The sequence below is a fragment of the Hylobates moloch genome, unplaced genomic scaffold (genome assembly GCF_009828535.3).
Source record: "Hylobates moloch isolate HMO894 unplaced genomic scaffold, HMol_V3 SCAFFOLD_15, whole genome shotgun sequence".
Taxonomy (NCBI): Eukaryota; Metazoa; Chordata; class Mammalia; order Primates; family Hylobatidae; genus Hylobates; species Hylobates moloch.
Window position 1 is genome coordinate 95,311,671 of NW_026652290.1, and position 27,348 is coordinate 95,339,018.

Consider the following 27,348-nt stretch of genomic DNA (forward strand, 5'->3'; position numbering starts at 1 on the left):
GCCCAGGCTGGTCTTGAACTCTTGGGCTCAAGTGAGCCTCTCACCTCGGCCTTGAAAAACGTTGGGATTATAGGTGTGAGCCACCGTACCTGGCCCACAGCACTTACTATTAATTGAAATTATTTATACTTTTTTTTGTTGTTGTTGAGTCTCTGCTCCTCCTTATTAGAATATACTATTTTGTTTTGTTTTGTTTTTTGGGACAGAGTCTTGCTCGGTCTCCCAAGCTGGAGTGCAGTGGTGTGATCTCAGCTCACTGCAACCTCCGCCTCCTCTCAGGTTCAAGCGATTCTCACGCCTCAGCCTCCCAAGTAGCTGGGACTACAGGCATGCACCACCACACCCGGCTACTTTTTTTTATTTTTAGTAGAGACGGGGTTTCACCATGCTGGCCAGGCTGGTCTCAAACTCCTGACCTCAGGCGATCTGCCTGTCTTGGCCTCCCAAAGTGTTGGGATTACAGGTGTGAGCCACCGCACCTGGCCAGAATATACATTTTCGAAGAGCAGAGGCTCAGGTGGTCTTATGCACCACACATTCTCCGCACAAGGTAGCAACTCGTGGTGCAAAGCTGTTCAGGAAACGCAGGCAGAGTGCATGAAGGCTGGCTCCCTTCATGACATGACCCTTCACGACCCTCACCCACTGCATGGGGGTCTGCACTCTTCTGAGGCATAAAGGCAACCTGCCCACAGCAGAGGCAGAAAGCCCCGATGGGGAAGCAGAGACCCCAGAGACTTAGCACAAGGTTGGGACTTCCCATCTCCTGGCTGGAGAAAGTGGAGGTCTTGTGAGAGACACTTGTGTTCACTGAGGGGTGGATTCGGTTATTCCCTGTGCTGGGCACTGGGCACAAGATATGAGTAATTCCCATTACTGGCAAACAAAGGCGAGTCCTGCCTGGGTGCAGCGGGCATCTCTCAGGCTCCCCAGGCCTTCAGAGCATCGGAGGAAGAGGATGGCTGAAGGGGTGGATTCTGCATCCGAGGAAGGTTGCAAGGCGATATGGCTAGTGCCCACCAGCTCTTTTGTGCAGGAGTGGAGGTGCAGGGTTAGTGGTGGGCTCCCCTGCCTGGGGCTGCGGCTGTGGCCCCTCTCATCATCACCCACCTGCGCGCCCTGCCTCTGAGGTATCTGCTTCTTCCCAGCTCATGGCTGGCAGAGGCGTGGCTTCCCTAAGACAGTTACTTCATGCCGTTTTTGTGTGCAGGGTTGGGAATCCTCTTAGAATGCCCATTCAGTTGAGGCCAGGCATGTAATCCCAGCACTTTAGGAGGCCGCTCACACCTGTAATCTCAGCACTTTGGGAGGCCGCTCACACCTGTAATCCCAGCACTTTGGGAGGCCGCTCACACCTGCAATCCCAGCACTTTAGGAGGCCGCTCACCCCTGTAATCCCAGCACTTTAGGAGACCGCTCACACCTGCAATCCCAGCACTTTGGGAGGCTGAGGCGGGCAGATAACTTGAGGTTGGGAGTTTGAGACCAGCCTGGACAACATGGTGAAACCCTGTCTCTACTAAAAACACAAAAATTGGTCGGACGTGGTGGTGGGCGCCTGTAATTCCAGCTATTTGGGAGACTGAGGCAGGAGAATCGCTTGAACCCGGGAGGTGGAGGTTGCAGTGAGCCCAGACTGAGTCACTGCACTCCAGGTGGGGTGACAGAGTGACGCTCCATCTCAAAAAAAAAAAAAAAAAAAGAAAGAATTCCTATTCAGTTGAGAGAAACAGGTGGACAATAGAGTCTGGGCTGATGTAGAGACATCTTTGCAGTGGTGCACGTTGGGGGAGGCTTGGGGAGGTTTCCTGGTGGGGTACAGGGGTGGTGACTGTATGAATGAGACCCCTGAGGAGTGAGTGGAGTTAGATGAATAAAAAAGGGGGGGGAGGAAGGCGTATTCTGGACGGACAGGCCTGCCCAGACTGGCATTTAAAGAGCCACAGCTTCTCCCCAGTCCACCAAGGCCCTGGGAACTGTCCATGGTGCTACAGCCACCACCCAGGAGCCACAGTGTGTGACCTGAGCTCAGTTCCCTGTTTTTTTGTTTTTGTTTTTGTTTTTTCCTTTGAGACAGAGTGTCGCTCTGTCACCCAGGCTGGAGTACAGTGGTGCGATCTCTGCTCACTGCAACCTCCGCCTCCCGGGTTCAAGCGATTCTTCCACCTTAGCCTCCCGAGTAGCTGGGATTACAGGCACCCGCCACCACGCCAGGCTAATTTTTGTACTTTCAGTAGAGACGGGGTTTCACCACGTTGGCCATGCTAGTCTCAAACTCCTGACCTCAGGTGATCTGCTCACCGCGGCCTCCCAAAGTTCTGGGATTACAGGTGTGAGGCACTGCACCTGGCCTGTTTTCATTTCGTTTTATTTTAATTTTAAAGTGGAAAATTTTTAATTTAGTTTAATTTTTTTGAGACAGGGTCTTGCTCTGTAGCCCAGGATGGAGTGCAGGGGTGTGATCATGGCTCACTGCAGCCTCAACCTCCTGGGCTCAAGCGATCCTCCTATCTCAGCCTCCCTGGTAGCTGGGACTACAGGTGTATGCCATCACACCTGGTTAATTTTAAAGTTTTTTGTAGAGATAGGGTCTTTCTATTTTTTCCCAGGCATACATACCACACCCTGTGGATGTGAATATCTTTAGGGGCCATTATTCTGCCGGTCATCCCCGAGGAATTCGTTTGGCAAGGCACAAAAGGGCTAGATTTTGTAGGATCTTGAAACTTTTCTGAAGGTGAGCTTGTAGAAAATTTTCCTGTGGGCTGGGTGCAGTGGCTCACACATGTAATCCCAGCACTTTGGGAGGCTGAGGCAGGTGGATCACTTGAGGCCAGGAGTGCTGGGCTTAGTGCTGGGATTACAGGTGTAATCCCAGCCTGTCACTCTGTATCTTTAACCCCTACACCAGTGGCTCTCACCTGGCAGGGTGGTGATCCTGCCCCTAGTGGACACCAGATGATTTCTGGGGACATTTGTGGTTGTTGCGACTGGGGTATACTCCTGTTATGCAGTGGGTGGAGGCCGGGGACGCTGCTCAGCACCCTGCAGTGCCCAGGACGGCTCCACCACAGAGAATAATCTGGTCCCAATGTCCACAGTACTGAGCAAGAAAAATTCTGCCCTAAAAGAATGACTGATACAGGCCAGGCAGGGTGGCTCACACCTATAATCCCAGCACTTTGGGAGGCCGAAGTGGGTGGTCAGGGGGTCAGAAGTTCGAGATCAGCCTGGCCAACATGATGAAACCCCGTCTCTACTAAAAATACAAAAATTAGGCCGGGTGCGGTGGCTCACGTCTGTAATCCCAGCACTTTGGGAGGCTGAGGCGGGTGGATCATGACTCAGGAGATCAACACCATCCTGGCTAAGACGGTGAAATCCTGTCTCTACTAAAAATACAAAAAAATTAGCCGAGTGTGGTGGCAGATGCCTGTAGTCCCAGCTACTCGGAGGCTGAGGCAGGAGAATGGCGTGAACCCGGGAGGAGGAGCTTGCAGTGAGCCGAGATCACGCCACTGCACTCCAGCCTGGGCGACAGAGCGAGACTCCGTCTCAAAACAAATAAAGAAGCAAACACTAAAAATTAGCTGGGTGTGGTGGCACACACGTGTGTTCCCAGCTACTTGGGATTCAGGAGAATCGCTTGAGCCCAGGAGGTGAAGGCTACAGTAAGCTGAGATAGCAACACTGCACTCTAGCCTGGGCAACAGAGCAAGACTCCATCTCAAAAAAAAAAAAAAAAGAAGAATGCCTGATACATAGTTGCCTGTAAAATTCATTGAGGCCATGAAGTCACGAACTATCCTTGAGTCTTAATGTCCTGATTTGCAAAGGGGATTAATACAAATATGTTATTTATGGATTTCATGTGTGAAAATTCATCTACGGACTAAAACTTCTCTGAAGCCTGAAAATCAATACACTCAGTATTTTTTTTTTTTTTTGAAATGGAGTCTTGCTCTGTCTCCCAGGCTGGAGTGGAATGGTGTGATGTCAGCTCACTGCAACCTCCGCCTCCCAAGTTCTAGCGATTCTCCTGCCTCAGCCTCCCAAGTAGCTGGGATTACAGGCACGGGCCACCACGCCCGGCTAATTTTTGTATTTTTAGTAGAGACAGGGTTTCACTGTGTTGGCCAGGCTGGTCTGGAACTCCTGATCTCAGGTGATCTGCCTGCCTCGGCCTCCCAAAGTGCTGAGATTACAGGTGTGACCCACCACGCCCGGCCCAGGCTGGTCTTGAACTCCTGACCTCGTCATCCATCCACCTCGGCCTCCCAAAGTGCTGGGATTACAGGCATGAGCCACCATGCCCGGCCGGTACCTTTTTTTTTTTTTTGAGATGGAGTCTCACTCTGTCGCCCAGGCTGGAATGCAGTGGCGCACTCTCGGCTCACTGCAAAGTCCACCTCCTGGGTTCACGCCATTGTCCTGCCTCAGCCTCTGGAGTAGCTGGGACTACAGGCGCCCACCACTATGCTCGGCTAAATTTTTGTATTTTTAGTAGAGGCGAGGTTTCACTGTGTTAGCCAGGATGGTCTTGATCTCCTGACCTCGTGATCTACCCACCTCGGCCTCCCAAAGTGCTGGGATTACAGGCTTGAGCCACCGCGCCGGGCCAACGGCTGGTAATTTTATGGCCATTTGTAGACATGCACAGAGCAGGGGGAAAAAGTTTGAGCCCCGATGTGCTTGTTCCCAGCCAAAGTTGAATAAGACAATGCTCTATCATCCTGTTTCAGCTGTCATACTTTAAACACATCTCCTTTTTGGGGGCTGCAGCTTTTTTCCCATTTTTGTGCTTTTTCTTGGTGATTTTGCTATTTAAAATGACTTTTGGTCAGGCGCGGTGGCTCACATCTGTACTCCCAGCACTTTGGGAAGCCGAGGCAAGCGGATCACCTGAGGCCAGGAGTTCAAGACTAGCCTGGCCAACATGGTGAAACCTCGTCTCTACTAAAAATACACAAATTAGCCGGGGGTGGTGGCACGCGCCTGCAATCCCAGCTATTCAGGAGGCTGAGGCAGGAGAATCACTTGAACCCAGGAGGCGGAGGCTGCAGTGAGCTGAGATCGTGCCACTGCACTCCAGCCTGGGTGAAAAAGCAAGACTCTGTCTCAAAAATAAATAAATAAATCCATAAAATAAAATGACTTCCAAGCATCGTGCTGAAGCACCGTCTAGTGTTCCTAAGTGCAAGAAAGCTCCAAGGAGAAAAACTGTGTGTTAGAGAACTTCAGATACGAGTAAAAGTGCTATGAGTTCAATGTGAATGACTCAACCTTGTCTATTTGTTGGGAATAATGCTCAAAATGCCAAGGAGATTGAATACTCAAACAAAGGGATTTTAGCAAAGCAATTGTACTTCTGCTCAGAGAGGTGTTTTTCTTTGGCCAGTCGTCACGAGAGCGCGCCTGAACAAAGGGGCACGAGAGCCTTTATTCCTGACACAAGTCTGGCCCCTGTGCCCTTTCCCCATTGGCCAGGGTCGGGTCACACAGTCTGAACTAATCCCGGTTGGCTAGATATTTGAACTTTCTTTTTTTTTTTTTTGAGATGGAGTTTCGCTCTTATTGCCCAGGTTGGAGTGCAATGACACAATCTCGGCTCAATGCAACCTCCACCTCCTGGGTTCAAGTGATTCTCCTGCCTCAGCCTCCCGAGTAGCTGGGATTACAGGCATGCACCACCATGCCTGGCTAATTTTGTATTTTTAGTAGAGATGTTGGTCAAGCTGGTCTCGAACTCCTGACATCAGCTGATCTGCCCTTCTCATCCTCTCAAGGTGCTGGGATTACAGGTGTGAGCCACTGCACCCGGCCAAGGTCATGTATTGACGATTGATGCAAACATTGTGACTAGAGGCTCACAGGAACCCATCCTTGTGTTTCTCTTAGGAGCGATGGTCGGTATTAGTGAACTTGGTATTGACTTTAGAGAACAGAAATAATGAGAATTGACTGTGTCTACTTCTTTTTTTTTTTTTTTTTTTTTTAGACAGAGTCTTGCTCTGTCGCCTAGGCCATAGTGCAGTGGTGCAATCTTGGCTCACTCCAAGCTCCGCCTCCTGGGTTCACGCCATTCTCCTGCCTCAGCTTTCCGAGTAGCTGGGACTACAGGCGCCCACCACCACGCCTGGCTAATTTTTTTGTATTTTTAGTAGACATGGGGTTTCACTGTGTTAGCCAGGATGGTCTCGATCTCCTGACCTCATGATCCGCCTGCCTCGGCCTCCCAAAGTGCTGGGATTATAGGTGTGAGCCACCGCGCCTGGCCTCTTTTTTCTTTTCTTTTCTTTTTTTCTTTTCTTTTTCTTTCTTTTTTTTTTTTTTAGACTGGGTCTTGCTCTGTCACCCAGACTGGAATGCAGTGGTACACTTAGGGCTCACTGCAACCTCCACCTCCTGGGCTCAAGCGATCCTCCCACCTCAGCCTCCTAAGTGGCTGGGACTACAGGCTCACACACAACCACACCCAGCTAATTTTTGTATTTTTTAGAGATGGGGTCTCCCTATGTTGCCCAGACTGGTCTCAAACTCCTGGGCTCAAGCAATCCTCCTGCCTTGGCCACCGAAGTAGCTGGGGTTACTGGTATGAGCCACTATGCCTGGCTGTTTCTACTTCTGAAGACTGTTTTTTTTTTTTTTTTTTTGAGACAGAGTTTCACTCTTTCACCCAGCCTGGAGTGCAGTGTTGTGATCTCAACTCACTGCAACCTCTGCCCTCCAGGTTCAAGCAGTTCTCCTGCCTCAGCCTCCTGAGTATCTGGGATTATAGGCACCTACCACCACGCTCAGCTAATTTTTTTATATTTTTAGTAGAGACAGGGTTTCGCTGGGTTAGCCAGGCTGGTCTCAAACTCCCGACCTCAGCCTCCCAAAGTGCTGGGATTACAGGTGTGAGCCACCATGCTCGGCCTTCTGAAAACTGTTGTGGGAACTGGATCACATTTTGCATGTAAAGCATTTAGCACAATCGTTGTAGTAAATAATAGAAAAAATGCAACCCAGAGAAAACACTAGAACAGATCCTTTGTAAAGAGATGCAGCCTTCGTTACCTAATTAGAATGGCAGGGATGTGGAGAGAGGCCATGTGCTATTAATTACCTTGTTGGACTTTAGTCAGGGCATGGCAGGGGGAGCTGCATTGGCCAGACCCACCAGACCATTCCTAGTGGCCACACATGGTCATGGAGATACAGATGGAAGAGTGCCATCCGCTAAATCACCAAATATGGCTTCCCTCAGCACCCTGGGCTCTCCATGGAGCCTGTCCAAGAATTAGTAGCCCTGTATCTGCTGAATGCGCTTCTTACTTTAATGCTCTCGTAATACTCCATTGTCAAAAAGCCAAGTGGTTTGAAAGACTTCAGCAAAGCAAAAGTTCATAGATGCCCAAGACCCAAGACTTCCTTTTTTGTTTGTTTTGTTTTGTTTTGAGACTGAGTCTCACTCTGTCACCCGGGCTGGAGTGCAGCGGCACGATCTCGGCTCACTGCAACATCTGCCTCCCAGGTTCAAGCAGTTCTCCTGCCTTGGCCTCTTGAGTAGCTGGGACTACAGTCACCCGCCACCTCGCCTGGCTAATTTTAGTATTTTTTTAGTAGAGACAGGGTTTCACCATGTTGACCAGGCTCGTCTTGAACTCGTGACCTAAGATGATCCGCCCGCCTCAGCCTCCCAAAGTGCTGGGATTACAGGCATGAGCCATTGTGTCCAGCCCCCTTTTATGTTTTTTTCCCTGTGTTTTTTTGTTTTTTTTTGTTGTTGTTGTTGGAGACAGGGGTTCTGGCTCTGTCACCCAGGCTGGAGTGCAGTGGTGCGATCTTGGCTCACTGCAGCCTCTGCCTCCTGGGCTCAAGTGATCCTCCCACCTCAGCCTCCTGAGTAGCTGGGACCACAGGCACCCGCCATCATGCCCAGATAATTTTTGTATTTTTAGTAGAGCTGGGGTTTCGCCATATTGGCCAGGCTGCTCTTGAACTCCTGACCTCGGGTGATCCGCCTGCCTCGGCCTCCTAAAGTGCGAGGATTACAGGTGTGAGCCACTGCGTGCGGCCCACTTCCTCATCTGGGAAGTGACCCTCCAGGAAGTCACAGAGATGGGGGTCTGTAGGGGTGGAACCCAGGGCATGAAGATCCAAAAGACCCTGGTTGAGATTTTTCCCGGGGGCCATGGCGGCTTCCATGGCTTCCAGGGTTTTACCCCACTCATCCTGACCTGCCTTCTGGATGTCCTGGAAGAGAGCAGGGTCACCACACCGGTTTTGCATCTTCAGGAGACGCTTAACGCCCTTGCGCTTCTCCTCGTCCAATTAATGGAAGAAGTAGCCCCCGCCTTCCGGAGCCACATCATGGTGGTCAAAATAGAAGCGCAGAGAGAGGAGATGCAGGAGGCCCGCAGGTGCAAACTGACCAGGCGGTTGACGGCTGCCTCCACCGCGATGGAATAATTCTGACCAATCTGGGATTACATGGTTGGTCGGCAAGAAGGAGCTAACCACAAAAACGGCGTTGGCTGGTCTGAGAAGCAGGAGATGGCTGAGACGATGGTCCTGGAGGTTGCAAGTAGAGAGGAAATCAGAGGGTGGTCGGAGGCTGGAAGTGAGTTCCTGCATCTGTTCTGTCCAAACACTGTTGAAGCAAGAGACAGATCCGCGGGACCGCCAAAGACGCTGCTGCTTGTCAGGTTTCAATACTGTCAAGTGACTCTCCCTCCCCCTCCTTCCAGGCTGCAGTCTTGGGAAGGAAGTCACTATATGCACAGCCCACACTCAAGAGGTGTAGAGTTACTCTCTATCTCCTTAAGGGCAGTGTAGCTGCACAAATTAGGAATTCTTCTACATAAGAGATTTGTCCGTTTGCCTCCATTTATTTGTTTATTCATTCAATTCTTTCTCTCTCTCTTTTCTTTTCTTTCCTTCCCTTCCCTGTCTCCCTGCTCCTCTCCCTCTCCTCTTTTTTTTTTTTTTTTTTTTTTTTGAGACGGTGTATTGCTCTGTTGCCCAGGCTGGAGTACAGTAGTGTGATCTCGGCTCACTGCATCCTCCACCTCCTGGGTTCAGGTGATTCTCCTGCCTCAGCCTCCCGAGTAGCTGGGATTACAGGTGTGCACCACCATGCCTGGCTAATTTTTTTTTTTTTTGTATTTTTAGTAGAGACAGGGTTTCGCCATGTTGGCTAGGCTGGTCTTGAACTCCTGACCTCGGGTGAGCTGCCCATCTCGCCTTCCCAAAGTGCTGGGATTACAGGCGTGAGCCACCATGCTCAGCCCTTTCTTTCTTTTCTCTTTTTTGAGACAGGGTCTCACTCTGGAGTGCAGTTGCACAATCACAGCTCACTGCAGCCTTGACCGCCCAGGCTCAAGTGATCCTCCCACCTTAGCCTTCTAAGTAGCTGGGACCACAGGCATGTACCACCATGACCAGCTAATTAAAAAAAATTGTAGAAACAAGGTCTTGCTATGTTGTGCAGGCTAGTCTCAAAGTCCTAGGGCTCAAGATCCTCCTGCCTCCGCCTCTTAAAATGTTGGGATTACAGACGTGAACCACTGTGCCCGGCCTATCATTTATTTATATCAGCTTGTGAACACAGGAGGCAGAGACCATGGGGGCCACCTGAAGAGTCATTCTGAGGCTAGATGCAGTGGCTCACGTCTGTAATCCCAGCACTTTGGGAGGCCAAGGCAAGAAGATCATTTGAGGCCAGGAGTTCAACATCAGCCTGGGCAACATAGCAAGACCCTGCCTCTACAAAAAATTAAAAAATTAACTGGCTGTGGTGGTGGGGCTTGTGGTATGTGTGGGGCTTGAGCAGAGACCTCCACATCTGAGTGGTTAAAGGGAAGGTGGGGCTTGGAGACAGAGGTAGGGCTTGTGCAGAGACCATATCTGAGCAGGTAAAGGGAAGGCGGGGCTCCGAGAAAGGGGCGGGGCTTGTGGCATGGGTGGGGCTTGAGCAGAGACCTCCACACCTGAATGGTTAAAGGGAAGGCGCGGTTCCAAAAAAAAGGTGGGGCTTGTGGCATGGGTGGGGGTTGTGCAGAGATCATATCTGAGTGGGTAAAGGGAAGGCAGGGCTCTGAGTAAGAGGCGGGGCTTCTAGCATGGGCGGGACTTGATCAGATACCGCCACATCTGAGTGGTTAAAGGGAATGTGGGGGCTCCGAGAAAGAGGCGGGGCTTCTAGCGTGGGCGGGGCTTGAGCAGAGACCTCCACATTTGAGTGGTTAAGAGGAGGGCGGGGCTCTGCGTAGGAGGCGGGGCCTCGGGGGTAGGTCTGGTTGCGAGGCAGTGTCTCCCCAGCCTAAGAGAAGGAAGCGAGAAGATGTGGGCTTCGCGCAGGGGGCGGGGCTTGGGGCGCGTGGCCCGGCGCGAGCGGCACGCGGCTCGGGGGCGGGGCGGGTGACGTCACGGGCCCGCCGGGCTCGGGGAAGACGCCAAGATGGCGACGAGTCACTATTTCGACTTCGCGCAGGGCGGCGGCCCGCAGTACAGGTAACTGCCCCGCCGCGCCAGCCCCCGCCAGTCCCGGCCCCTGCAGCCTGGCCGGGACCTCTCCTACCCCTTCTCCCGCCCCGCGCGCCCGGCCCGGTCCCAGTCCCAGCCCCAACCTGGACCCCCGACCTGAGGGAAGCCGCGGCGCCGGGAAAAGCAGGCGGGCGGCCTTAGGTTCGGCACCGGGCGGGATACGGGCTCTGGGGCTCCGGCTGAGACGTCTCTGCAGCCGACGGTGTCTGTCGGCGGGAGCGGGAGGGGGCTCCTGAAGTGGGAGGGGGCCTGGGTCTGGGCCTGGGCCTGGGCCTGGGCCTGTGCGGGGTCGGGGGTTCAGCCCCTGATGGGGACGCCCCGAGGAGGGCAGCGAGAGGGGACAGACCCGGGAGGGTGTCTGGCCGGGGAGGGGGAGTGACAGGAGGGGAGGGGACCTGGGAGGTGCCTGGCCGGGGAGTGGGTGGGGATGGGCAGAGGGGAGCTGACCCCCAATTGCTGATAGGGGAGGAGAAAACAGAGATCAGCGAGGGTTCCTGGCTGGGCAGGAGGAAGCCACAGTCGAGGGGTGAGGAACTGGCCCCTGATGGGGGTAAGAGAGAAGACAGAAACCTAGCAGGGTGTCTGGCTGGACAGGGGGAGGGCTAGAGCAGAGCTGACCCCGATTGCTGGTAGGGGGAGAGGATTCAGACCTGGGAGGGTGTCTGGCTGGGCAGGAGGAGGGGAAGGGCAGAGGGGCGTTAATCCCCGATTGCTGGAGGAGGAGAAGGCAGAGACCTGAAAGGTTTCCCGGCTGGGCAGGGGGCAGCCACATTCGAGTGTGGAGAGCACTGACCCCTGATGGTGGGGGTAGGAGAGAAGGCAGAGACCTGGGAGGGTACCTAGCCGGCAGGGGCAGAGACCTGGGGTGGGGTGTGGAGTAGGGGTGGGAACCTGACCCCTGATTTGGGGTGGAGAGAAGACAGAGACCTGGGAGGTTACCCCAGGGAGGGGCGGAAACCGAGGTTGGTGGGGAACTTAGGCCTGACTGGGGAAGGGGGACAGAGAGTTGGCGGGAAGGCAGTATGTCGTGGGAGGAGGTCCTGAGGTCAAATAAGAGGGTAGGCACCTGGGTTTCCAGGGAACTGGGACCCTGCTGGGACAGTGAGGAGGGAGAAAGGGCCCTGAGTGTTTGGATATTTAAGATCCTTTTCTAGGTCTTACATATCTAGTCTTTTGGGAGGGGAGGGAGAGAAAGGATCCTGGAAGAGAGATGGCAGACCATGGGGACACACTGGGAACTGGCCAGGGGCAGAAGGGCTCAGTGAGTAGGGACACACATGGGGTAAGTTTGTGCCCCAAATGTACAAACACGCACTCTACACCGTTCTCTCAGGCCTGCTCCTCGGAGCATCTCTGCTGTCTTCAGCCCGTCCATCTGCCGCCAAGACTGGAGTCCCAGTCCGGGAGCCAGGGCTGGCATCTCTGGGGGGAGCAGATCCCCCCCCAGCAGTTGATAATTTCCGCGTGTCACCCTCGTGTCAGTTTCCAGCTGGTAGCTTGCTATAACCTTGTTTCTCACAGTCCCTGCTGAGCCCCCACAGATACAAACCACCCCTTGGGCACCTCATAGAGGGGCCTCTGCTGAGCTCGGGGGTCTTTGCCCCCCGCGGTGTTCCTACTGCATTTCAGCACATGGAAGAGAGATCCAGGCAGGTGTTTCAGTTTCCCGCAGTGGAGCGGCAGTGCCGACCCTTCCACCAGTGGCTGTGATATTGCTGTGCCCTTTCTAATGGAATCACAAAGAGAAACCACCCAGGGCTTGGAAACCAGGGCTGTGGGAATGAGGAGTGCACCTGTTTCCTGCACTCGGAGTGGTTTCTCCCGTGGAGTATTTGACTAGTAATGGATTTCCTATTAGCGAAGGGATCTATGATCTGCTCATTTCCCAGAACGGAGCGTTTAATTTTTATTTCATCTTTTCTTTTGCTTCCTTCATCCTCAGTGGCGTTTTGGTTGCCAGTGCTCAGTTAAAGCGGCTGGACTTGGCTAGCGATCCAGGCTAGTAGAAACTTCTGGACACACTCCACCCCCCTGCCTGCCAGCTCTTCCTTCTTTTCTCTTTCTCTTCTTTCTTTCTCCATTGCATTCTCCCATCAGACGTGGAAAATCACTTGAATATTATGCTTGCTATTAAAATTACCTTCCAGAGGAGAAATTGAATGTTTGTTGTTCAAATAGGTGATTGCTAAGCTTCAGTAGACGCTTGTGTCATTGATTTGAATTAATACATTTCAGCACAGTTACCTTCTGTGTTCTGATGGCTTAGGTGATACAGTGTACATGTAACGCGGCATTGAGTTGTTGAGTTAGTCCGTCCTTAGAATTGCCGCAGGGAGAATGTGTTCTTCCTTAAGAAAATAGTAAGCTATTAAGTAAAAACTCAAAATCACACAGGAATCATAGCAAAATACATTTCAGTCTCTCAAAACCTTGAAACAAGATGATAGGCATCATTTGAATGACTTTAGGTTAACTAGACATTCTTTATTGCGGGAAATGACTTTTGTTTGGAAACTTTGGCTGCTTTTAAAGTACGTATGTTTTGGCCGGGTGCGGTGACTCATGCCTGTAAACCCAGCACTTTGGGAGGCCGAGGCAAGCGGATCGCTTGAGGTCAGGAGTTCGAGACCAGCCTGGCCAACATGGTGAAACCCTGTCTCTCCTAAAAATACAAAAATTAGCCGGGCGTGGTGTTGCATGCCTGTAATCCCAGTTACCCGGGAGGCTGAGGCAGGAGGATCGCTTGAACCCGGGAGGTGGAGGTTGCTGTGAGCTGAGATCATTGCATCACTGCACTCCAGCCTGGGCGACAGGGTGAGACTGTCTCAAACAAACAGAAAAGTACCTATGTTTTATATAACCTGCCATGAGAAAACTGATCAGGTAACAGATTTTGTGTACCAATTTTATGGCAGCATTTGGACAGCAGTATTTACAACGCCTGTTTCAAGAATTGCCAAAACAAAGACAGCAATTCATTTTTTAGGAGTTTTGGGTAGGTTTTCTTAGCTTATAAAATCGATAACCAGGCCAGGCATGGTGGCTCATGCCTGTTGCTCCAGCATTTTCGAAGGCCAAGACAGGAGGATCACTTGAGCCCAGGAGTTTGAGATTAGCCTGGGCAAAATGATGAGACCTTTCCCCCCATCTCTATAAAAAGATTAACAATTAGCTAGATGTGGTGGTGTGCACCTATAGTCCCCAGCTGCTTGGGAGGCTGAGGTAGGAGGATCACTTGAGCCCAGGAGTTTGAGGCTGTAGTGAGTTGGGATTGCAACACTGGACTCCAGCCTGGGCAACAGAGCAAGACACTGTCTCTAAAACAAATGAACAAAAAATTGATAACCATAGCCCTGGGCAGGAATTTCCTTAAAGTCTTCATCCATAAATAGGGTTGGCATCTGAACTGCTTAATTGTTGGTCAGTAAGAATTGGATGCACATTCACTCTTGAAGGCATAAGAAAAGTTTACAGTTACCTGTTGATAGTGTTGATTATCTTTATTTTATTTTATATGGTCTTATGAATCTCATAATTTTTTTAGAAGTTGAGTTAGTGCTGCAAGTCTTCAGAATGAAACATTAATCCCATGTGGAAAACCGAGTGCAGCAGTGCTTTTAATTAGCACTGTGCGCAGGCCGGGCGCGGTGGCTCACGCCTGTAATCCCAGCACTTTGGGAGGCCGAGGCGGGTGGATCACCTGAGGTCAGGAGTTCGAGACCAGCCTGGCCAACATGGTGAAACCCTATCTCTACTAAAAATACAAAAAAATAGCCAGCTGTGGTGACGCATGCCTGTAAACCCAGCTACTCAGGAGGCTGATGCAGGAGAATTGCTTGAACCCGGGAGGCGGAGGTCGCAGTGAGCTGAGATGGTACCACTGCACTCCAGCCTGGGTGACAGAGCGGGAGTCTGTCTCAAGAAAAAGAAAGAAAGAAAAGAGAAGAGAAGAGAGAAAAGAAAGATTAGCATTGAGCGCAGTTTTTTAGCTGAGAATAGCTGAGGGGCTCCAACAGGGTCTGTACATGTTAAGTCACACTGGTCATGAAAGCGTGGAGAGCTCAAAGTGGTGTGTTGGAAGTGCAGAGTGGTGGGAAGCGACAGGCCGGAGGCCTCTGCCGTTACCTTTCTCTTTGTCTAGCGGTTTCGTCACAGTTCCACCAGTATTACGCAGTCACTGGCTAGCTGTGCCTTTGCGTTCTTGTTAAATCTAAGTTAGAAGACTACTGGATTTTGGTGTAATACTTGATGTCCTGTCCAGAGAACCTTTGTTTGTTTGTTTGTTTGTTTGTTTGTTTGTGAGACAGGATGTCACTCTGTTGCCCAGGCTGGAGTGCCGTAGCACAGTCTTGGCTCACTGCAGCCTCTAACTTCTGGGCTCAGGCAGTCTTCCCCGCTCAGCTTCCTGGAGTGGCTGGGATGACAGGGGCCCACCACCATGCCTGGCAATATTTATTTTTGTAGAGATAGGGTCTTGCTATTTTGCCCAGGCTGGTCTTGAACCGGCCTCAAGGGACCTCCCGCCTTTCCCTCCTAAAGTGTTGGGATTACAGGCACTTCCTCCCTGCAATTAAATTCCGACACTGTTAGCATACATTATAAGCTGAGCTCCTGCCCCTGGAGAGTTTCCGGAAGTGGGAGGCAGGGGTGGAACGCCATCACACTCTGTTAGTGATGGGCAGGATGCTCGTTGCTGGTTATTGATTCTCTGTGTGAGGTGAGTTCCGGGCACCTGGTACTGACTGAGCCCTCACGTGATCCTCGGGGCAGGTGTTGTGAAGCCCATTTTGCTGATGAGGAAAGTGAGGCTTGGGGGCAGTCACTGGACTGATGTGGGGGCCCAGTGGTCGGCCTGGCTAGGAATGGGCCCAGGCCAGTGCCTCACTCACAGTCAGGGCTGCTGGAGCTTAGAGAAGCAGCTGTGGCGTCGAACCCAGCCCTGACCACGTCAGCTTAGAGGTTGCACCTGTGGTAGAGACTGTGTTATTGCCATCCTTTACGCTGTCACCTGCACCCTGCCCTGCTAGTTCAGGGCCCAGTCAGATAGTGGTTTAGGGCTACATCCTTCAGACATTAAAAAACACATGGCCAGGCGTGGCAGTGCACACCTGTAGTCCCAGCACTTTGGGAGGCCGAGGAGGGAGGATTGCTTGAGGCCAGGAAGTTGAAGCTACATTGGGCTATAATTGCACCACTGCACTCCAGCCTGGGTGACAGCGCAAGACCCGGTCTCAACAAACAATAAAAAAACAAGAGCCCCTCCCCGGAGTGGGGACATTGAGACAGCACATGGCCCCGTGTCACTGGGAAAGTAACGGTGACCCAACCCGTATCTCTCAAAAGTGTCTTCCGGGCAACAGGTAGCTTGAAAAAGGCCCGGAGCCCATGCTGACCATGAGAACAGGCTTGGCAGCCCCAGTGCCAGCGACAGAACCTGTTAACACCCCCGATGGGAGCCCCTGCCTGCCAGGTGTGGCTGCAACCAGCTTCAGAACCGACCTGGTCATACCCAGCCCAGACACCACACTCGCCCTCCCGCAGGCCTCCAGGTCCTTCCAGCGGAAACCCCACCCGCCAAGGCCAGCCCCATCCCTTTGAGCTTAGGTCCAAGGAGCACAGGCTGCCTTGGAGAGTCCGATGTCGCCATGCTGGGGGCCGGGGCGCGTACCTGTAAGTGGACTCCTACCACCAGGTCCAGAAAGCCCCGGGAAAGTGAGACGTGGGCCCCTCGAGCTGTTTGCACATCCTAGTAAGTAACTGCGCCTCCGCTGCACCCATTCTTTCCGGGGAGCACGACCCTGGAGGAGCCAGGGGAGATCTTGCCGCTCCCATGTTGCTGCGGTCTTTTTCACGCCGTTCTCAGCAAGGCTGAAATACATGTTAGGGGCTGAACTCCTTAGAAGAGAATCCGAGAGGCAGCTGCTGGCTGCACGTGAAAACTTGGGTTGAAGTATACTTTCAGGAAACCTTTTCAAATGACAGGAGTTGTGGTCTGAGCTCCTATACAAGGAATTAGGTAGATTGAATATTTGTGAAGTGTGGATTTTGATTTTTCATCTTACTTGTTTTAGAACCAAAAGTTAGGCCAGGCACGGTGGCTCACACTTGTAATCCCAGCATTTGGGGAGGCTGAGGCAGGCAGATCACCTGAGGTCAAGAGTTCCAGACCAGCCTGGCCAATATGGTGAAACCCCATCTCTGTTGAAAATCCAAAAATTACCTGGGTGTGGTGGCGGGCACCTGTAGTCGCAGCTACTCAGGAGGCTGAGGCAGGAGAATTGCTTGAACCCGGGAGGCGGAGGTTGCAGTGAGCTGAGATTACGCCACTGCACTCTAGCCTGGGCAACCAAGTGAGACTCCATCTCAAAATAAAAGAACCAAAAGTTAGTTCATACATATTGGGGCACAAGTAAATTCCGAGGAGACTTTTTTTCTCCCCTAAACATATTCTCTGTTTCTGGATTTTTAAGAGTTTTATTTTGTATTTGTCTCTTGTGTGGGTCCACCAACGTGTGCATTTAGAATGATCGAACAAATACATCAGATTTAAAAGCATTTTCGAATGGCCCTGGAGAACAGCCTTTCACGTGAGGGTAATGAATATTGGTGTTCTTTCCTGGGGTTCTGGGGGTTCAGGATAAATAACTAGGCAGCCCTAGAAAAATAAGGAAAACACGTAGAAAGGGACTTGTAAACCCTGTGTTCATTGTCTTTGTATTTTATTATTATTATTTTTGAGACAGGGTCTCACTCTGTTGCCCAGGCTGGAGTGCAGTGGCGCAATCTCGGTTCACTGCAACGTCTGGCTCACGAGTTCAAGCAGTCCTCCTGCCTCAGCCTTCCTGGTAGCTGGGACTATAGGCGTGCGCCACCACGCCCAGCTAATTTTTGTATTTTTAATAGAGACGAGGTTTCACCATGTTGGCCAGGTTGGTCTCAAACCCCTGATCTCAGGTGATCCGCCTGCCTCGGCCTCCCAAAGTGCTGGGATTACAGGCGTGAGCCACTGTGCCCAGCCCTATTTCAATTATTTTTTGAGATAGGGTCTCGCTCTGTCACCCAGGCTGGAGCACAGTGGTGTGATCATAACGCAGCCTCAACCTTCTGGCCTCAAGCAGTCCTCCCTCCTCGGCCTCCTAAGTAGTTGGGATTTCAGGTGCACACCACCACACCAGGCTAAATGTATTTTTTGTAGAGACGGGGTTTTGCCATTGGCCAGGCTGTTCTCAAACTCCTGAGCTTTAGTGATCCACCCGCCTCGGCCTCCCAAAGTGCTGGGATTACAGATGTGAGCCACCGTGTTCTGCCCAACTTTAATTTTAAAGTTGCCAGATTTCTTTTAGCTAGAAAGTTAATTTGTAAATATTTTGGGGAATGACACTTCTTTTTTTGGTGGATATGTTGCTTTTGCTTTGGGCAGGTTTTTCTCCCCTAAGGTAAGTTCCATTTGCCTTTTTAAATGGACCTATGGCGAGTCATTTACTTGTCACGGTTGGTGGAGAATGGAGAGGCGGCATGGCTCTGATTCCGCGGCATTGTGGATCTGGGAAGGCCAGTCCTGCTGCAGGAGGTGAAGTCTGTGGTGAGTTCTGCCCCTTGGGAGCAGAGTGACCTGTAACGTCCCCAGGCCCTTGCCATGGATGTATAAAGAGCCGGTGGTGTCTCTGTTGTTTTGAGTGTCGTTGGTTGAGTCCAGGTTGGTGGTTCGAGGCCGGTTGTAGTTGCTCATGGGAACCTGGGGTTTGCCATCTTGTCCTGCCCTTGACACGAGTGGCTCATGAGCCAGCACAGACGGGGCTCTGCAGGCCGTTCCGTTTCTTAAAGCAGCAGGAGAGGGCTGGAACAGGAGATGGCCCCTCCTTGTTCCTGAGATGTCGGCCAGTTTGGTGCACAAGAATACAAAGGTGTTACTTTTGAGTGACACCGATGTCAGCCGATGCTGGTTGGAAATTCTGTCGCTTGTCCTGCGTCTGGGAGGGCACGTAGCTAATGCTTTCTCTAGCGTGATCGGCATGGTATCGTCAAGAAGGTGTTCTCAAGCACCTGTCTGGTGGTGCTTACCACGCAGCCGCCTCCACGAGGGACCATGTTCCTTCTCAGCAGGACAAAGGACAAGCCCATCAGTCCCACTGCCGCACAGCTTGGCTCGCCCCCGAGGCTCGGGAAACTCGATGCCCAGGCTCTGGAATCCAATTCCCACCTCAAAAACCTGCCGCCCTATGGTGGCTCCGTCCTGAGGAACTAAGTGGGTCCTTGTTTGGAGTTGGCCTCTTGACTCCATTCAAAAGAAGACAGTTTGAAAGTGAGCCTGGGGTGATAAAATCCTTTCGGGCCGGGTGCAGTGGCTCACGCCTGTTAGCCCAGCACTTTGGGAGGCTGAGGCAGGAGGATCGCTTGAGCCCAGGAGTTCGAGACCAGGCTGAGCAACATACTGAGACCCCCATCTCTTGAAAAAAAAAAAAAAGTAGCCAGGCATGGTGGTGCACACCTGTAGTTCCAGCTACTTGGGAGGATGAGGCGGGAGGGTCGCTTGAACCCAGGAGTTTGAGGCCACAGTGAACTATGATTGTGCTACTGCACTCCAGCCTGGGCGACAGAGCAAGACCCTGACTCAAAAAGCAAAAATGTCCTTTTGATATCTTCCCGAGGATTGAGTTAACAGAACTCCTTTCCAATACGTTGGGACATTTTGGGGGCTTCTGGATCTGAAATGGGCATTTCACATGGAGACTGCACCTAAGGGTTTCATGGTCAGAAAAAAAGAAGAAAAAAACTGGTTACAAAATCAGGACTGTTATGGGTATGAATGTGTGAGATGCATTTTGAATATAAAACCCCTGTGAACAGAAGTGCCAAAATATGAAATTCTGGGTGTGTGTGTGTGTGTGTGTTGTGTGTACACACAACGATTGAAATGTCATCTACTGTCGGTAAAACAGACTTGAAAACACTCTCCCTGATGAAGGACTTGACTGGGTGCATCAGCATCTGGTGTGGCAGGGCACGTTGTCTCTCTGGCCCCTGAGGCACTGTGCCCTCTACCTGGGTGTGGCTCACCCTGTGTGCAGTCGCAGACCCGCCGCACCAAGGTCAGAACGCTGGAGTGCAGGTGTTCTCCAGGGGTTCCCGGGGCACGGAAGTCGGTGGCTGGATGAGCCAGGATCTCTAGAGGGACAGGACTCAGGATAGATAGAGGTCTCCATGAAAGGGACCTTATCCAGGAGAAGTGGCTCACACGGTCACAAGGTAAAGTCCCACGATAGGCCGTCTGCAGGCTGAGGCACAAGGAAGCCAGGGGTGGATCAGTCCGAGTCCCCAAACCTCAAAAGTCGAGAAGCCGACAGCGCAGCCGTCAGTCTGTGGCTGAAGGCTCGAGAGCCCCTGGCCAACTGCTGGTGTAAGCCCAAGAGTCCAAAAGCTGAAGAACTTGGAGTCTGATGTTCAAGGGCAGGAGGCACCCGGCACGGGAGAAAGATGAAGACCCGAAGACTCAGCCAGTCCAGTCCTTCCACGTTCCTCTGCTTGCTTTTATCCTGGCCACACTGGCAGCTGATGAGATGGTGCCCACCCAGAGTGAGGGTGGGTCTGCCTCTCCCTATCCACCGGCTCAAATGTCACTCTCCTTTGACAACACCCTCACAGACACACCCAGGACAATACTTTGCATCCTTCAATCCAATCAAGTTGACACTCAGTATTAACCATCACAGGACCCTGTGACATTTCCATTTCCAGCTGGGTGGCCTCAGCCTTCATCTCCGTCTGCCGTGGGGGTGATAGAGAAGTAGGTGATGAGCTGTGTTCGGGAAGAAACAGTCCTTGTTTTTAATTATTTATTTTTTTTTGGAACGGAGTCTTACTCTGTTGCCCAGGCTGGAGTGCAGTGGTGCAATCTCAGCTCACTGCAACCTCCGCCTCCCGAGTTCAAGTGATTCTCCTGCCTCAGCCTCCCAAGTAGCTGTGATTGCAGGCATGCACCACCATGCCCGGCTGATTTTTGTATTTTTAGTAGAGACGGGGTTTCACCATGTTGGCCAGGCTGGTCTTGAACTCCTGACCTCAGGTGATCTGCCTGCCTTGGCCTCCCAAAGCGCTGGGATTATAGCCATGAGCCACTGCACCTGGCTGAGTCCTTGTTTTTAGAAAGAAAGAACAATGACATTTCTCACCCTGTGATTCCAGGAAAATCTTTATTTCCACCTGAGTTTTTCCTTGGACTCTAAATGTTTTGGGGGGTTTTGTGTGTGTGTGTTCCCATTGAGTTATTCAATGCAGTGTTCAGTAGAAATTATCATTATATGCAAATAGAGAGTGACCCATCTTCCTGGCTGTCCCTAAGACATTTCGCCACCTGCCTCTACCTGCAGATCCCACCCGTGTCCCTCTGAAGTGTGGACCACACCTAAGCTCGCTCCGTCTCTTCGGAGCAAGCGAGAGCACGGCCCTAGAGAAAGAGCTCTGGGCCAGGCGACGTGGGCAGCTCAGACGGGCCCATTCCATCCCCTAGACCTCGGCGTCCCCTTGAGTTTGGTGGCTGTGTGAACAAAATGAGATCAGTGGGGTTCACCAGCTTTGCATCTGAAAATTCAGTTTAGAAGGATGCACCTGAAAAAGCTTGACTTCCCAGAACAAACTCTTCTACCAAAAAGCCATCAAAAGACATTAGCCTGGGGCCTGAAGGTGGGGGTGCCAGGCAGGACTTGTAGACGTATGTCACCACTGTTTGTAAGCCCATGTTAGCCTGGGCTCCCCGTTTCCTACCTGCGTTCTTCTCCCCTCCCAGGCAGGCAGCACCAGCGCGTGCTTGTTGTCATGGAGACGGCAGCCGTCTCTGGCGTAGTACAGTGGCACACTTCCTTCCAGCAACAGGTGACTCCAAACAGCAGCAGCAGCAAACAGCCTGGGCTCATTGGTTACGGGTAGGCTTTACTGAGAGTAAATTCACAACTTTTTTTTTTTTTTGAGACAGGGTCTTGCTCCATCGCCCAGGCTGGAGTGCAGTGGCGCAATCTTGGCTCACAGCAGCCTCCGCCTCCCAGGTTCAAGCAATTCTCCTACCTCAGCCTCCTGAGTAGCTGGGATTATAGGCATGCACCACCATGCCTGGCTTTTTTTTTTTTTTTTTTTTTTTTGTATAAACCATGTTGGCCAGGCTGGTCTCGAACTCCTGGCCTCAACTGATGTGCCCACCTCGGCCTCCCAAAGTGCTGGGATCACAGGTGCGAGCCACCATGCCCAGCCAGTTTGTGACTTTTTATACCTGTTTCTCAACTGTCACTCTCATCTCCTCAGTGTGGGTCAGACTTCGAAAATTGACAGCCTGCAGGCCGTGTTTGGTTCTAACGCCTGTGCAGTGAGCTTTTTGCTTGCTTTATTTGAATTAGTTGCCAGCATTTAAAAGTGGGAGATTCGGCTGGGCATGGTGGGGTACGCCTGTAGTCCCAGGTACTCAGGAGGCTGAGGCAGGAGAATCGCTTGAGCCCGGGAGGCAGAGGTTGCAGTGGGTCGAGATTGTGCCACTGCACTCCAGCCTGGGCGATAGAGTGAGACTCCGTCTCAAAAAAAAAAAAAAAAAAAAAAGGAAGATTTCACAAAACCTCTGGTTCCTAGCATCGCTTAAAATTGGAAACTCTGGGGCCAGGCGCAGTGACTCCTGCCTGTAATCCCAGCACTTTGGAAGGCCAAGGTGGACGGCTCACTTGAGGTGAGGAGTTTGACCCAGCCTAGCCAACATGGTGAAACCCCATCTCCACTAAAAATACAAAATTAGCTGGGCGTGGTGGCAGATGCCTGTATTTCCGGCTACTGGGGAGGCTGAGGCAGGAGAATCGCTTGAACCAGGGAGGTGGAGGTTGCAGTGACCCGAGATCGTGCCACTGCACTCCAGCCCGGACGACAGAGTGAGACTCCATCTCCAAAAAAAACACAAAAGAAACTCCGGCCACTCTGGGCTACATCTTAAGCTCCTGCCACATGCTTGGGCCCCGTGGCCTGTGAGTTCTTGTGTAATCATCACACCATCCCCATCCCCATACCAAATTGGGTGTTCCCATTTTACAGATGAGTAAACCGAGTCTAAGAAAGAATAAGGGACTCAGAGCCCCATAGTGGGCAGAGCCAGCTCTGGAAGCTGGCCAGTCGGCCCCAGGTCCCCGCCCATGATCCCTCACACCCTCAACTTCTCTCCTTCACCTTCTTGCTCTGGGAGAATGGCTCATTTGGTACCCATGGGGTTGTCATTTATGGAGTGACGAAGTGGTGACACAGGAGGCCCATGCTGTTGAAAGAGGAATGTGTTACAGATGCTTACTGAGGGAGAAGGGGCTCGCCACACCACGCAGGGGGATCACGGGTTAGGCAGGAGCAGGAGCAAGGGCATGCTGAGGCCACGGCCTTTATCAGAGTTTCCAGGCAAGGTGGGGCAGGGCACACCTGGGGATTGGCTGGCTCATTCCAGAGGGCTTGAGGCTACAGGGGTGGTCTCTGGTCACCTGGTACCTGTGGTTTGTGTCCCCTCCAAAATTCAGGTGTTACCCACGTGATAGTATTTAGAGATGTGGCCACTAAGAGGCGTGCTTGGGGCTGGACCAGTGGCTCACACCTGTAATCCCAGCGCTTTGGGAGGCCAAGGCAGGAGGATCGCTTGAGCCCAGGAGGTCAAGGCTGCAGTGAGCTATGATCATGCCACTGCACTCCAGCCTGGGAGACAGAGCAAAACGCTACCTGAAAAGAGAGATGTGGTTAGGCCATGAGGGCTCCTTGTGAATGGGATCTGGGCCCCTCATAAAGGGGCATCACGCAGGGCAGGGGGAGGCTAGCTGGTTCCCTTGCTCTTTTGCCATTTGAGGACGCAGGAGGAAGGCCCTCAGCAGACACCAGGTGCCAGCGCCTTGGTCTTGGACTTCCCAGCCTCCAGAACTATGAGAAAATGAACTACTGCTCTCTGTACATCATCCAGGCTGGGGTCTTCTGCTGCAGCCGCACAGACGGCCTGAGATGCGGGCTGCCATCCCCCCGTTGCACGGAAAGCGTGGTCAGTAGCGTGCCTGCTGGTCACTTCACAAGTCTCAGGGCTGGCCGGCAGCACCAGACACAGCAATCCCTGGCTTCAGCTCCTCCAGCCTCTTGGACCCCCATTGCAGTGGATGCAATGAGCTTCACCTATGCTGGCCATCCCTTGCCAGTTCCTTCTACAGGTTTTCTCTTCCCGGGTGGTTATGACACGAGGCCCCAGCTCCGTCCTTGAACCTTGTTTCCTGTCTAACCTCCCTTGGTGATCTCATGTAGCCTCAGGGCTTTAAAATGGCATCTGTAGGCCAGACACAAGACCACATAGGGCGAGGTGCGATGGCTTACACCTGTAATCCCAGCACTTTGGGAGGCTGAGGTGGGAGGATTGCATGAGGCCAGGAGTCCGTGACCAGCCTGGGCAACATAGCGAGACCCCATCTCTACAAAAAATTTAAAATTAGCCAGGCCTGGAGTCCATGCTATGGGGGAGGCTGAGGCAGGAGGATTGCCTAAGCTCAGGAGTTCAAGACCAGCCTGGGCAACATACACCTCATCTCTACAAAAAAAATTTTTTTAAATTATCTGGGCATGGTGGCACATCCCTATAGTCCCAGCTACTCAGGAGGCTGAGGAGGGAGGATTGCTTGAGCTCAGGAGCTTAAGGCTGCAGTGAGCTGAGATCGTGTCACTACAGCCTAAGTGACAGAGCAAGACCCTGTCTCTAAAATATAAATAAAATAAAAGGCCGTATAGTGCATTATTCACTCTTAGGAAATTTCTGGAACAGGCAAATCCATAGAGACAGGAAATGGATAAGTGGTTCTGGGGACTGGGAGGGATGGAGAGAATGTTGATGGAGACAGGTTTCTTTTTGGGGTGGTGGAAACGTTCTGAAATTAGGTAGAGGTGATGTTTGCACAGCCTTGTAAATGTTACTAGATGCCACTGAACGGTGCACTTTAAAGGGCGGATGTTACAGTGTGGACTATATCTCAATCTTAAAAAAATATTATCTATCGATGACACCCAGTTTCTGACTCCAGCTCAGGCCTCTCCCTGGAGCTCTGGTCTCGGCCCCTGCATACAGCGGCCCATGCAGCACGCTCTGTGGATGTCTGACTGGCATCTCAGACTGATCACATCCAAGTGCAAGCGCCGGCACGCTTCTCCAAAACCCCTTCATCCTGCTGCCTTCCCCGCGGCAGGCAGGGACACCTGCAGCCCTTCGTGCCGATCTCAAACTGGGGAGCCAGCCTGGCCTCCTCTCCTTCTGACCTTGAGCGCACGCCCCTGCACGCGCACCGCCTCCACCGCGCGCCAGCCTGCCTCGTCTGTATTTTGGACCTGCACGCTTTCTTCTGCTCTCGCCCCCATTTCCATCCGCGCACAGCGTAAAAGAGGCCCCATCACAACCCATGTCCCTCCTCCTCTGGAAACCCCCGTGAGGTCTCGGGACAAGCCGGAGCCCCTACGATGGCCTGTGACATCCATCATGGTGTCCTCTGCCCCGTTCCATCCCCTTTATTCTCTGCCCTGTGATGGCCTGTGACGTCCATCATGGTGTCCTCTGCCCCCTGTTCCACCCCCTTTATTCTCTGACCCCATCTCTCCTCATTCCTTGCGCTCTAGTCACGCTGCCTTCTGGACCAATCCAGGTTCCGGGCACTTCACCCTCACGCCCTTCCCATGCAGTTCCCTCTGCTCAAATGCGCTCTCCTGTTTCCCCAACTTTGTGTGTTCACCCTCCTCCTCACCCACCAGGCCCGCCATGACCAGCCCGTGAGAAGGTGCAGCCCCCTGCTAACACCCCTTGCCGCGTCCTTCCCGGCGACATGAGAACCATCAGATCGCGTTGAATTATTTTGCTGACCCCTTGTCTCCCTGAACTATCGCGCAGCACCCTTCTGGAGGACAGGACTTTGGTCTGGTTATTCCCCGCTGCTGTGACAGCGCCCATGACAGCAGCTGGTCCCCACCAGCACCCGGGAAGTATCTATCCAATGACTCAATGAATCTGCCCCCGGATCGCCCAGGGCTTCTTTCACTTTCTGTTCAGGTATTTTGTACACACAGAATTTCTCATAGTGCAACCCGCAAAAGCAACATCATCCTTAAAATGGTGCCTCAGAAGGCCTATAATGACTTTTTTTTTCAGCTTAGCCAGAAGATGGCCTCCTTTGTTCTGAAAATGCAAATGATTTTCCATGCTAAGTTGGGATTTAAAGTAGAAGTAAAAAATTCACATTAAAAAAAAGAAAAACTTGGCTGGGTATGTTGGCTTATGCCAGTAATCCCAGCACTTTGGGAGGCCAAGGCTGGAGGATTGCTTGAGCCCAGGAGTTCGAGACCAGCCTGGGCAACATAGTGAGACCCCGTCTCTACCAAAAATTTAAAAAATGAGGTGGGCGCAGTGGCTCACACCTGTAATCCCAGCACTTTGGGAGGCTGAGGCAGGAATATTGCTTGAGGCCAGCAGTTCAAGATCAGCCTGGGCAACAAAGCAAGGCCTTGACTTTACAAAAAATTTAAAAATTATCTGGGTGTGGTGATGCACACCTGTAGTCCCAGCTACTTGGGATGCTGAGGTGGTTCACTTGAGCCCAGGAGTTAGAGGCTGCAATGAGCTATGATTGCATCACTGCACTCCAGCCAGGGTGACAGAGCGAGACCCTGTCTCTTAAAACAAAAAGCCTTTTAATGATGTAGTTTAGAAGAACTCTTGTTTTCTGCCCAGCTCTTTTTCTCTGCAAGAATTTAAAAGGGCTGCTTCCTGTCCTGTGAGTTTATTGCAGAGTTTACAGGCACATGCTCTACATCGAGACCCCTGCCCTAACTGTCTAGTGTCATCTATGTCGGCCTTTGAGTGGTTTCTCTCTGGGATGTAGGAATCTGAGCTCTGACCATTTTTGGAATAATCGACTTTCGGTTTTGGTCTGGAGTTAGTGTGTTCACATGATCGCTGGTCTCAGCTACCACAGGTGTCTCTGAATCAGACTCTGCAGATGGCTGTGAAGTGCCTGTTATGTGGTAGTTGCTAGAAAAGCCTAGAAAGAACAAGAATTTTTTTTTAGACAGTCTTGCTCTGTCACCCAGCCTGGAGTGCAGTGGTGTGATCTCAGCTCACCGTAGCCTCCGCCTCCTAGGTTCAAGCAATTCTTCTACCTCAGCCTCCGGAGTAGCTGGGGATTATACAAGCCTGCCACCACGCCTGGCTCATTTTTTTGTATTTTTATAGAGATGGGGTTTCACCATGTTGGCCAGGCTGGTCTTGAACCCTCACCTCAAGTGATCTGCCCACCTCGGCCTCCCAAAGTGCTGGGATTACAGGCGTAGGCCACTGTGCCCTGCCTGTGCCTCAGGGCACAGTGGTTTCTTTGAGACAGGGTCTCGCTCTGTTGCCCAGGCTGGAGTGCAGTGGCACAATCAAAGCTCACTGCAGCCTCAAACTCCAGGGCTTAAGCAATCCTCCCACCTCCGCCTCCCAAGTAGCTGGGACTACAGGCGCATACCACCATGCCTGGCCAATTTTTGTAGTTTGTAGAGACTTTGTAGAGGTGGGGTCTCACTGTGTTGCCCAGGCTGGTCTTGAACTGTGCCCCTGGGCTCAAGTTATCCTCCTGCCTTGGCCTCCCGAAGTGCTGGGATTAACAGGCGTGAGCCACCGCACCTGGCATGGTTTTTAGTATATTAACAGAATTGTGTGACCATTACCTCAAATTCCAGAACATTCTCATCGGCCCAAAAGGAAACTCCATCTCCATTAACCATTACTTTCAACCCCTCCTTCAGGGCCTGGCACCCACAAAT

At 52.0% G+C, this 27,348-nt stretch overlaps 1 protein-coding gene and 1 pseudogene across 9 annotated transcripts in view; one reads left to right on the forward strand and one right to left on the reverse strand.

Annotated features, from left to right (window-relative positions):
• Positions 1-873: 873 nt before the first annotated feature.
• On the reverse strand, positions 874-10,137 carry LOC116484287 (ferritin light chain-like; annotated as a pseudogene).
• A 291-nt stretch (positions 10,138-10,428) lies between these two features.
• Positions 10,429-27,348, forward strand: part of ZFR2 (zinc finger RNA binding protein 2) — an 82,782-nt gene continuing 65,862 nt past the window's right edge. For 8 of the 9 annotated variants that reach the window (XR_009209997.1, XR_004252112.1, XM_058428658.1 and 5 more), the window contains exon 1: positions 10,429-10,497. Coding sequence is in view for 7 of the 9 variants with exons in the window: in XM_058428658.1 (XP_058284641.1) it covers positions 10,445-10,497 (53 nt within the window). In the remaining 2 variants the exon portion in view is untranslated. The remainder of the gene's footprint in view (positions 10,498-27,348) is intronic. The other variant, XM_058428660.1, reaches the window with a different exon arrangement.